This window comes from Nicotiana tomentosiformis, chromosome 5 (genome assembly GCF_000390325.3).
Source record: "Nicotiana tomentosiformis chromosome 5, ASM39032v3, whole genome shotgun sequence".
NCBI lineage: Eukaryota > Viridiplantae > Streptophyta > Magnoliopsida > Solanales > Solanaceae > Nicotiana > Nicotiana tomentosiformis.
This window is the reverse complement of record NC_090816.1, coordinates 9,525,739-9,538,692: the sequence shown is the minus strand read 5'-3', so window position 1 is coordinate 9,538,692 and position 12,954 is coordinate 9,525,739. Positions and strand designations below refer to the sequence as shown.

Below are 12,954 nucleotides of genomic sequence, written 5' to 3'. Positions count from 1 at the left end.
CGCAAACATGAAGTGATCGCCTTTATATGGAAAAATATCATATGTCGTTTCGGTCTCCCCCAAAGAGATCAGATGTGACAACGGACCCCAATTTGTGGGAAAAAAGGTCGTTGAGCTTTTTGAAAAATGGCATATCAAAAGAATACTCTCAACGCCATACCATCTCGCAGGCAACCACTTCACCAAGCTCTTGATGAGCGGTATCCACCTTCACCTTATTCTGCTCTCCTTAGCCTAACGGTCAAGCGGAATCATCCAATAAGTCGATATTGAACATCATGAAGAAGAAACTCAAAGATGCCAAAAGACTGTGGCCGGAAATATTACCAGAAGTACTCTGGGCCTACCAAACAATGCCAAAGACAAACACATGAGAGACGGAATACTCATTAGTCTATGGGACTAATATAGTAATATTGGTTAAGGTTGGGGAGCCCAGCCTAAGATACTCACACGAAAGAGGACCCCGGAATGATGACAGCAGAAGGCAGGAGCTCGACGAAGTCGAGGAACGAAGAGATATAGCATCTGTAAGAATGGTCACCCAAAAGCAACAAGCAGAACACTATTATAACAAAAAGGCAAAGATCAGGCCACTCAAAGTCGGGGATGACGTGCTTAAAGCTAAAACACAAGCAAGCAAAGACCCACGGGAAGGCAAACTAGGAACAAATTGGGAAGGCGCATACAAAATCACGGCAACAGCGAAGAAAGGTTCATTCCAACTAGAAACAATGGAAGGAAAGCGACTACCAAACAAATGGACTATCACACACCTCAAGTACTTCAACTTTTAAAAGATGTAGCATCCCCAAAGTCGTACTCTTTTTTCCCTCACTTGAGTTTTGTGTCAATTGGGTTTTCTCGAGGAGGTTTTTAACGAGGCGATGAAAGGGACACTTCATGATTGAAGTGCGCACAGACGAAGGCACTGGACGGCTAGTTCATTTCCCGACCTCTCAATACTTTTCCAGGTCGGCCAATGAAGGGACTAGATAGACTGGACTGAAATGCCAGCCAATGTCCGGGAAACAAGTAAAATTTTCCAAGTGTATGAACAAAGCATAAATAAATGAAGTTTATTTCTATTTTCTCCAAATGTACAACCAAAGCAGCGTTGCCTTAAAATCATACCCCCGACAAATGCCACACCTAATCGGTCGTCGGCCATAATCGAGCATAGGTTATATTCGACCTCGTTCGAATCAACACCTAATCGGCCATTGTCCATAACTAAGCATAGGTTATATTCGACCTGGTTCGAATCAACACCTAATTGTCCCTCAGCCATAACTAAGTATAGGTTACATTCTACCTTGTTCAAATCAACACCTAATCGGCCTTCGGCCATAAATGAACATATAATATGTTCGACCTCGTTCAAACTAACATCTACTGGCCCTCGGTCATGATCAAACCTAAGTTATTTTCGACCTCGATCGACCCTACTCGAGCTAAGTTATTACGACTAAGTAAACCAAGGCAACCAAGCAACAAAATCAAAAAGCATACAAACTCGAACAGAAGAAAAAGAATCGGGTACAAATAACAAAACTGATATTTCATACTTAGAATATTTTTTACAAAGGCTCGAAAAGACGCCCACAAAAGAACGCACAAGTCTGCAGAAAAATAAAAAGAAAGAAAGGCTACTAATCATCGCCTGACTCAGCAGTGCCATCGGCCTGATCACCTAGACCATCCCCATCTGCCCCTTCACCATCACCATCAGGATACTCATCCTCATATCAGGCATCCTCTTCGATCCGATCTGATCCACGCCCGCATCCTCCTCGTCATCACCTGCCTCCGGTGTAGCAGGATCGTAGCCGCAAGCGACCCGAGATCTACGTGCCTTAACACGAGCATCCTCAAAGACGGCTTCTGAAACGGTTCTCGCCCTCATCAGATCTCTAAATATATCCAGCTGGACCTTGGCGTGAATCCACTCCTCATACAATATCGAGGAACATCAGAGAAATTAGAAGTGCGAGAAGAGTATGGTCGATCCAGTAATTGTGCCTTCTCGGCCTCGAGAGCGGCGACTCGATCACAAAGACCAGAAGCTTCTTTCTCTAATTCTCCAATCCGTTCATCAAGCCACTCTTCTTTGAGTCTGGCCGTCTCCAAGGCACTCTCTCGTTCGTAATGAAGAACACGGATTACGATCTCCAAAGCCTCCACCTTCCTCATAGACCCCGACCGAGCTAACTCTGCCTTCTCGAGATACACTACCTTCTTGGTGAGCTCACCACTTAAAGCATCTGCTTTGAATTCACACTCCTCGAGCTCGTCGCACAACAATACCACTTGGGCTTGGAGATCGCCGCACTGGGCTTTGACCCCCTTACTAACCTCAAGCTCCTCTTCTTTATCTCTCAGCGCCCCCTCAAGAACGTTACATTTTTTTGTTGACCCTCACCAGCCCGCCATCCTTTTCCTTTAGTTCGTCTCGGAGAGCTTGGAAATTGTTGCTCTCACCAAACCACCTACAAATCTCGCGGTGCTTGCCACGGTACTCGCAGTATTTTTGCTCTATCTTAAGGAAAATAGCCTTACGCCTCTCTTATCTTCGGGCGCTTTTAATCTTCAAAATCACAGTCTAAAAGAGAGACAAAAAAACGGAGAGAAAGAACGAAACAAACTTTGAACTTGACAAACAAAAACGAAAAAGGTCGGAAAGCATACCATGAGAGCGAGGCCGGCTATGCTCCTAGATAAGATAGCTTCATCCAGGTTTTTAAGGGTTTTACCCTCCACGTCAGAACAGAGTGGACCAAGGGAAGGGACCACATTCTCCGCGTTAACCAACAAATCTTGATCCATGGGGATCACAATTGTAACGACCCGGACAGTCATTTTGAGAGTTATAGCCCCATTCCCCTATTTACTACTCATTCTTTACTTTATAGTTGTATTGTGACTTGCCAGGGTAGGCAGTTCACGTCCGGAGATATTTCGGAATGAATTGAGACACTTAGTCTCAAGGTTGAAAACTTAAGTTGAAAAGGATGATCGGATATTGACTTATGTGTAAACGACCCCGGAATAGAGTTCTGATGATTCCAATAGCTCTGTATGGTGATTTTGAACTTAGGAGCGTGTCCAGAAAATTATTTGGAAGTCCGTAGCTAAATTAGGCTTGAAATGGCTAAAATAGAAATTTAAGTTTGGAAGTTTGACTGGGTAGTTAACTTTTTGATATCGGAGTTGGAATCCAGTTACAAAAATTTTGTAGCTCCGTTATGTTATTTATGACTTGTGTGCAACATATGAGGTCAATCGGACTTGATTTGATAGGTTTCGGCATCGAATGTAAAAGTTGGAAATTCTTAAGTTCCATAAGCTTGAATTGGGGTATGATTCATGATTTTAGCGTCGTTTGATGTGATTTGAGGATTCGACTAAGTTCGTATGCTATTGTAGGACTTGTTGGATTATTTGGTTGACGTCCCGGGGGACTCGGGTGAGTTTCGGAAGGTTAACGGATCAATTTTGGACTTGGAGAACAGCTGAAGAATTTCTGGTGTCCAGCTCTGGTTTCCTTCTTCGCGTTCGTGAGAGAGGTCTCGCATTCGCGAAGGGGAACTGTGGTAGGCGAGAGTTTGTTCTTTGCGTTCGCGAAGCAAGGGACACGTTCGCGAAGGGTGAGGACCAGTGTGCATAGCGAACGCGAGAGAGGCCACACGTTCGCGAAGAAGAGTGAGGGCTGGAGTGGACTTCGCGTTAGCCTACGCGTTCGCGAAGGCATGGGACCCCTGGTCATCGCGTTCGCGAAGAGGAAATTTTGAGCAGCATATTTTGTGCTTCGCCAATGCGAGGCAAGGGTCGCGTTCGAGAAGAAGAAATCCCTGTGCAGAAACTTTAAGTTCTAAATTTAATTTTTGACAAATTGGAGCTCGGGAAGAGTCGATTTTCGGGAGATTTTCAAGGAAAAATAATGAGGTAACTATTCTTAACTCAATATTGGTCAAATTACCCAAATCCATAGTTATTTTTAACATTTAACTGAGGATTTAAGTTGGAAGATTTAGAAAACCCTCTTAGATTAAATTGAAGATTTGAGGGTCGAGTTTATGTCGGATTTTAGTAAAAATTGTATGGTTGGACTCGGGTTGAATGAGCGTTCGTATTTTATAACTTTTGTCGGGTTCTGAGACGTGTGCCGTACGAGTGAGTTTTGGGTAAAATTTCGGATTTTGTTAAAAAATTAGTATTTTCATATGGAATTAATTCCTATAATTTGTATTGACTGAATCGAAATTATTATGACTAGATACGAGGCTTTCGGAGACCAATTCATGAGGCAAAGGCATAGCAGAGTAAAGAATTACCCGGTTCGAGGTAAGTGACTTGTCTAACCTTGTATGGGGGAAATTTTCCTTAGGTTTGGTATTGATATGAAAATTTTGATGTGTTGAAAGTCGTGTACACGAGGTGAAGAGTGTGTACACGGGCTAAATGTGAAAGATTATGTCTTTAAATTGTGTAGCGCACTATTGCATATTAATAAATTATTTTATTCTGCTATATTCGTCATCATTAATATATTTTCGTATTTTAAATTTGTCTGACCTGTTCCTGCTAAGTGTTTTACCTGTTTAGTTGAAACTCTGTTTCTTTTGTTCTGTGCATTATTTGAAGGCTGGATTTCTTAATTTAAATGTTATTAAAATGAAGTATTTTACATTTAAAAATTTGATATTAAGGCAAGGTGTTTAATTTGTGAAATATTATTTTTGCTGAGTTATTCATTCCTGAATATTTTGTGAGATTTTGTACTCATTGTGATTGATCCATGAGCTCCTTATTGTGGAAAATATTCTTGTTGTTTATTTATTTTGGCAAGTTAAAATATTTGGGTACTTGAGGTGCAAATTATGATATATTGTGATATTGATACGCATGTGGTGGTATAAGGTCTGGGTGTTGAAACGCATGCGGTAAGATAAGGGTGGCTTGGTACGGGTGGCTAGTAGGGGAACAACTAGAATTCATGCAGTGTGATAAGGGTGGCTAAAACGCGGGATGCTATTTCAGAAAAAAAATTCTTTAAAAATAAATGTGAAGGCTCTCGCTGTTATATAAGAAAATGAGATATAATGAATTTATTTATGATTTGGGACTACGAGGCAGTACCTCGGGAGTGCCCTTGTTGATATTTCTTTATGGTTGCATTTGACTTTGGTTATTTTGGTGATTTCTTTAAGGTTGTAAATTTATGTTTTCTTTTCGCGAGGTATTATTTGTCCTTATTCTGTGAAATAAATTGTGACATACCACTTACTTGATTCATCCCCATTATCATTATTATTATTTTATTGTTAAACTATTCTCCATGTCTTTTATTATTCCAGTAAGGCCTGACCTGACCTCGTCACTACTCTAACGAGGTTAGGCTTGCCACTTACTGGGTACCGTTGTGGTGTACTCATACTACGCTTCTGTACATCTTTTTGTGAAGATCCAAGTACTTCCTATCATACTAGGTATCAGTGAATTTGCCGTAAATGGAGACTTCGAGGTATATCAGCCAGCGTCCGCAGACTCCGGAGTCCCCTTCTATCTTATTATGTTGTCTTCCTTATTTTCTTTAGTTTGATGTATAAAACATTGATGATAAATTCTTAGAAGCTTGTGACTTATTCTTACCGAGTTTTGGGAGTTGTAATTGATAAATTTGCAGTTCTTATTTATTCGACTGTTAAGGATTAAATTTTAGTTCATATTCAGTTATTCCGCATTTATAGACCACGTGCCATCACGACATCCTACAGAGGAAATTTGGGATCGTGACAGCAATGGTCCGCGTAGACCCATCCAATCTTACTTCGAGTCGGGTAAATCCCCTCCCTTCCCCCCTCCCCCCCCCCCTCCTTCATGCTCACCTCATTGGCATCAACATCGGAGCCCCCTCATTGTCACGACCCCAAATCCACTAGTCGTGATGGCACCTAACCCAACCCGTTAGGTAAGCCAATTAACCTTTAATCAATTCCAATAACAATTAATAAAGCGATTAAGTAAAGAGATATCTGAATCTTATATATTCCCCAAGAACTGGTAGTACAAATTATGAGCTTCTAAGAATAGAATTTATAAAGCTGAAATGAAATCAATACATCGTCTGTTTGAAAAGTACATAAACAGCATTTTATAGATTTAAAGCTACTACGAACAAGGGGCAGCTACAACCGGGACGCAGGTACATCTTCAATTCAGCTCCCATCGAACACAACTACATCAGCAACCAACATCTACACGCAAGGTGCAGAAGTGTAGTATGAGTATAACCGACCTTGAAATGGGAGAAGGAAGAGAGTATAGCCGACCTGGAAAGGATACGCATAGAACACGCAATATCCGGGGAGGTAGATTTGCACCACATCGCGCCCTGCTTGGACCAAATTGATGTAGACAGGAATGTTGAATTTTTCCCTAATCTCGGCCAGATCGGCCTCTTCCATCACTGACTCCGAGACTTCGGGCTCACCTTCAGGCGCCTTCGAAAAATTGGACCTAACTTTCTCACTACGAGGAATTATTTTCTCCACCGTAGAAAAATTATCTTCCTTAATGGTGACGGAGACCTTATCAGCGTGAGGGGGTATAAGCCCCGCCAAAGAGATATGGTCACTTACCATACCGAAAACAGAGGGTACATTAGCCATGTTGATTAAGGGAGGATATTCAAGCAAGGAAGTATTAGTAGCGGCGAGAATAACTAAAACCAGTAAGAAGATACGTGATAATGGAGGAAGAAGAAGGAGGCAAATGATTTTGATAAGAAGAGACACAACAATGGGGGAAGAAGAAGAAGATATAGAGTTTTTTTATGCAGGGTTTCGTAAAGATTGAAACGTTACCCACACACCCTTATTTATAAAAATTCAAGCGTCAAAACCAAGGAATTAATCCATCATTACTTGGCACTGTAACTGAAGCGGCAGATTCAATCAGAAGACGCGCGCGAAACGAAGCAACGTATTGAAAAATTATGTCATAATGACGCTCGTCGCCATGACGTCATCCTGATTCGTGGGACATATAACCACAGAAGTTACGGTTCACAAAGGGACATGTTGCCAACTCGCCCCAATCATCATGACTCGTTCAGGTCGTCCAAATGCTTCGGCCACATTACATAATATCCGCTCATCGAGCCCGCCTAAGGCCGGTCTCAATAAGTGGAGGGACTAACTGTATAGGTCAAAATCTGCCCTAGAATATTTAGGGTAATATAACATTAAGGAAAGAGTCATGCGAGGTCGACCAGGAGATGGCAAAGCCCGTGGGCGAGAAGCAAAAAATAGTCGATATAGTGCATTGCTGAAAGAGCTGTAACAGCTAGTCTATTAGGGCAGGATATTAAAGAGAATATTCTGTTAGATATTCTTGGTACTTATACTATTAGGGTTTATTGGGGATATGTTCCAAATAAATGGAAAAATAAAAAGATAAAGAATAGAGGCATGTGATATGCACTTGATAAGAACACTTTTCAGAAGAATCTTTCTCTCTAGCAAAGATACAAACCTTACTTTTTCATTAAGATTCTTGCTCATATTTTTCCATACTTTTCCATCAGATCCGAGAATAGTTCGTACATTCTAGAATTTATATGTCATGCATCATTGTTAGGAGGAACAATCATCTAACTCATTCGTTATTGGGTGAATCACTCTTTCTATTTACTTAAATATCATTTATTGTTATTTATTCCTAGTTACTCCTCCATTATTGCTCATACTTTTGGAATATTTAATGCACAATATTATTAATCTCCCACTAGATAAGCCTCACATTATCCGTATTTTCAAGATCCATGTTTAGAAATATTATTATTAACTGTATTTAACCCAATATTATATAAATATAAAAATTTAACCGAAGTTATACTTTTTAGTCAAACAATACCATTTGCTATCTCAGTGATAATTAACAGATGATACAGACAAATATTCCTCAATTTGAAAATCATCAATTTCTAATGAAAATAATTACTACTATTCCCTAAGTGATTACTGACCAAAAGTCAAGTATTCGTATAGGGAAATTGACGATCTACAATAAAGGACAAAAAGACTAGTCATAACTCAATTGTCAATATAATATCTCTGTCTATATATCAGCCCTAAGAAACAATTGCTCGCATTGAATGAGATACTGACATCGGCACTAGAAGCTAAACCTCCATCCACCAACGTCAATTACGCAGTTGCCAGATAAAGCCAATTTAATTGACACAGAAACCATCATTTCCTGTGACGAATCAGCAAAATTGCTAATGGCAAGACACACGCACAAAAAAAAATTCTTAACTAGAGCAAGAGAAAATGTTCTAAGTTTTCCTACTAAACAACTAGATTGGGTTAATGTACATATACATATCAATTGAACTAATTGCCATTAGAATTCATCACGAATGTCAAAGACATACTGAAGTATAATAAAAATATGTTCTCTTTAACAGTTTAAACTTTAGATCAGGCAGTCATACACTTTAAAAAAAACAAATAACGGCGCAAATAATCTAACATGAATCCTTAAACAGTTAAATTCAGTCACATAACAAGACCTAATTAGCCGCTTCGACTTATTTCCTTCTAGTAGAGTGGAAAACTAAACCTTTTAATGCACATTAAATAATCTCATTAGTTGGAATAAATGACTTGAATGTTGTAAAGAGCTTAATGCCAGTTCACTTGCATAAATAGCCACCATCTTAAGCATTACAAATGAAATGGCAGAATGTCACTAAGATATTAACAAGTGTCATGAACTACAACTAGCATGAAAAACAAGAGCGCCCTCAAAGTGTTTGAAGTTATAGCAAACATTCTCCTTCCTAATTCATATAGGAAAAATTTCCATTTACATTAAATATGAACGGATAGCTAGTGAAAGGGAGCGTTGGCGTAACTAGTAACGTTGCAGCCATGTGATCAGGAGGAGGTCACGGGTTCAAGCCGTGGAAACATCCTCTTGCAAAAATGCAGGATAAGGCTGCGTAAACAATAGACCCTTGTGGTCCGGTCCTTCCCCAAAACCCGTGCATAGTAATTCAAATCCAAATTTAGTTGAAGAGGGTCAACAGATTTAAAACTCCAGTCCTTTTCTCTACTCACGGGTTGTTTGGTTCAAAACAAGGTTATCCCAAGATTATAATCCTAAAATTATAACCAGGAATATGATTATAATCCACCTTTTACATGGGATATATAATACCAAACTTTTGATATAAAATTTACACCGATAATTTAGCTAATACTACCAATAACCAAACGATAGATAATTGCAATCCCAATTTAATACCAGGATTATGACTAATCCCGATAACCAAACGATCCCTCAAGGACACCCACAAAGTTCTAAGTTTTCAATCTGGATAGCTAAGTATTGAAGATATAATTCTACCTAGACAGCAAGCTATCAAAGAAATAATTGTACCTAAGTAGCTAGCTGTTGAATATAACATTAGTGCACCAGAATTAGAAGGTTTACGAGGGACTAGACAGCAGTAGAGGCAGATGCAATATAGATTCAATAATCCCGATACAAAATATTTTGATTGGAAAACCTAGCATTTTTTAACTCAAACGCACACACACATGTATGAAATATCATTAAAAACTTCAAAAATGAAATAAGTTTAATGTTTAAGATAAAAATATAAAGATTTAACTCATCTAAGTATAAAAATAGCAAATATAAAAAACAAATCAAGGCAGTATTTAATGATACCTGAATTCCTGGATAAATGTAACTGCTTCATCTCCATGTCTAGATAAGATTGTCTTACCTACATCACTGACAATTCCACAATATTTCTACCAAGATAGTTGACCAGAAAAGAAACCAAATTGATAAACCCTTTAGGATACAAAGTTACAAACATAAACTAAAACCTAATAGAAAGAAATTAAAGATTCACAAGTCATGATACAGTAGGGTCAAGAAAGTTAACAACATTCTACCTATGATTACAAGGAGAACTAAAAGCACATTTCTGAAATCGAAGAATTTCCTTTCGTTCCTTTTTCTCTGATAGATGATCAGAACTTCATCTGAGTTCGAATCATACTGAGAGGTCCACTAAATGGTAACTAACTATAGTCTAGTTAAGTCGATTAATAGGGTGGAGGAGGCCGTGGAGGAGGAGTCCAGAAAACATCATGGGGCATTTGGCCATTAGGCAAAACATTAGTGGGCATATTGTACATAGACATAGAAGAAGCTGGTGTATCATCCATACCACCAGAATTTCCAGTATTAACCCCTGAAGTAATTGGGGTTTGCATTTGCATTCCTTCACTTGCATTCTCCTCTTCCAAAGGTAACCTTTCAAATGTTGCATTAGTAAAAGTTGCTGCAATTACCATTACTGGACCTGATGCCATTAATTCACCAACAACATTTCCACCTACAACTTGTCCTTGACTTCCTGCTAAGTACACTGTCAATCCAGTTGCTCCAGGAGGTGAAGGAGCAGGCAAAAATGCACCAGAAAGCGACAATATTTCGAATCTTCCGTGCAGTGTAATTACTCCGCCAGCTGCAGCCGGTTGGCGCAATGTAACATTCGTAACAATGCCACTGCCACTTAAAACGGACACACCGCGCCCTCGACGATGCGCGAATGTTGCAATACTCTCTACTATGTCACTTCCACTTTTAATTTCCAATACATGACTTCTAAGGGAATTTGGGCTTTCCTTTGTCACCACAATTGGTGGTTTGGGCTTGTTCTTCGAGCCCGTTGGTCTTCCTCTGGGCCTACGTCCAGCTCCCCTCGAGCTGGACGGCCCAGAGGACATACCTCCAAAACTGTGGATATTCTCATCCGCATCATGCTCCGCCGAGCTAGGGTTTTGATTATTGTTGCTTCCGCTACTATTTGTGGTGGCGGTGGTGGTTGTGACGGTGGTAGTGATGATAGCTTCAACGGTCGTATCCATGAACTCTTGCTCTCTTCTCGGGCCGACTCGGTTGTTATTTTCTTGTAGAGAAGAAGAAGAAACTGAAGCTGGTGATAATGAAACCATTGGATTCATCGCTATATTTCCAGCCCACCAACGATTATTAGCCATACCTTGTTCTTCACTCTTCACCTAAAATTCTCACTATCCAAGGTAGAATTCAACCAGAAGCTATCTATCTACAGTCAACAAGACTGTTTCTCTCTCCTTTTATATAATAAAAAAAATAGGGTTTTGATATATAAAAAACAGCGAAAACTAGTCTTGGACGCACCAACCAGCCCTATTATACGTTACATTGGGGTAATAAAAGAGTGAGAAAAACAATGGAGAATACTAGAGAGAAGTTTCTATCTTTCTTGCTTTGCTGCTTTTGCTTTATTTAAATGAGGATAAGAAAACAGAGATCAAAGAAAAAGAACCTCAACTAAAAAAGAGCAAACTGAAGAAAAAAAAAACTTATAGAATTCTTTCTTGCTATACCTTTCTTTGATCTTCAGCTAGAAAAACCCTTATGGATTTTCCAGCAAATCTCAACCCCAGATCTATATGCTTTAGATTGGTCTCTCTCTACCTCTCTTTATATATATATTTATTATATATATATATATATAAGAATAAGTGAGACTTTGCAGTTTTAGCAAGAAATTAGTGAACTATTGTTTTTGAGTACTCTCTGAGCCGAAAGATATAAGGCAAGATTTATTTTAGTACCTCATCCATAAATGAACTTTTTTTAAACTTGTGAACTTAGATATATTATAATATCTTGTGTAAAATTTACAAAACTTATAGTATATCATTATAATTTTAATTAAAAAATTTATTAATAAAACTAAAATTAAAATTCAAGTCAAAGTATTTTAAATTTTAAAAATGAATAAATTCTTTTTAAAATTACTTAAAAATAATGTGCTCCTTCCATTTCAATTTAACTTAACGAAGTTTAACCAAAATTCTAAATATACTTTCTTATCATATTAAGATGAGAATAATTATAACATATTTTTTGTATAATCTTTAAATATTTAAATTGTTATTTTAAAATATTAAATTAAGCTAATTTAATTTAATTTAATTTTAAAATTAATTAATTTAACTTTCGATAAGAAAAATATATCATACAAACTAAAAAGAGAGCGAGTAATTCTTTTTAGAACGAGGAAGTATTACCTTAACATAATATTAGTTGGTACGGGCTAGGTTTTTTGGGTCAAGCTCTCTATAACTCTGATTCTCTTTAGTACTTTTTCATTTACTATTTACAAGACTACAAGTACATCAAAGATTTTCCTTTCTCGGTTCTGAATAAGGTACTTTCCTTTTCTTTTCCCTTTTCTTTTTTATGATAAGAGCCTCACCTGGTAAGTAAGAGGCTTATAAGTAACTTTTATAAAGTGGTTAGTTCAAAATTTAAAATTTATGGGTTCTTATTTTAATTTAAAATTAATATACAATATAATTTGATTCATAATTAAATATTTATAAATATTAAAAAAAATTCTTAATAAAAATACAACATCTATATAAAAGTTACTGATTTCCCGTAAACCCAATAACAAACACTCTAATCCGCCACTGCTGCAGAGAGGTTGTGGTTTACTCTTGTTGGCATATAGTATATGGGTAATCATATTTGTGCTGTCAAAATAGTAAGGTCCCAATTGCCGGTGCGGTTTAATGTCACTTTTCCTAGAATCAGACACATAGCCTAAGCATGTGCATGCATCAAACTTCTTGTTTCTTCTTTTTCTTTAACCACTATATTATTAAGTGGACTTGTGATCAGAACCGTTAATAATTCGATTTAAATCAATACCAAGTGAAAGGGAGTACGAGATATAGTTGTCACGATATGACCTATTTCACAAGTTCGAATCGTAATAGTAGTAATTAATATTTATATAATAGTATACTATCTACATCATATCTTTAAAGTATGACCCTTCTTCAAATACTACTTAAACATGAGATA

The 12,954-nt window shown here is 38.0% G+C and overlaps 1 protein-coding gene across 1 annotated transcript; it reads right to left on the bottom strand.

The window, feature by feature from the left end:
• Positions 1-9,842: 9,842 nt before the first annotated feature.
• On the bottom strand, positions 9,843-11,562 carry LOC104101947 (AT-hook motif nuclear-localized protein 15). Its single transcript, XM_009609508.4, has one exon. The coding sequence runs from the start codon at positions 11,088-11,090 to the stop codon at positions 10,131-10,133; it is 960 nt and encodes a 319-aa protein (XP_009607803.1). The 5' UTR covers positions 11,091-11,562; the 3' UTR covers positions 9,843-10,130.
• Positions 11,563-12,954: the final 1,392 nt, after the last annotated feature.

Bases quoted from the DNA above. Each gene is read 5' to 3' on its own strand.
- LOC104101947 (XM_009609508.4), bottom strand. From the start codon at position 11,090: ATGGCTAATAATCGTTGGTGGGCTGGAAATATAGCGATGAATCCAATG.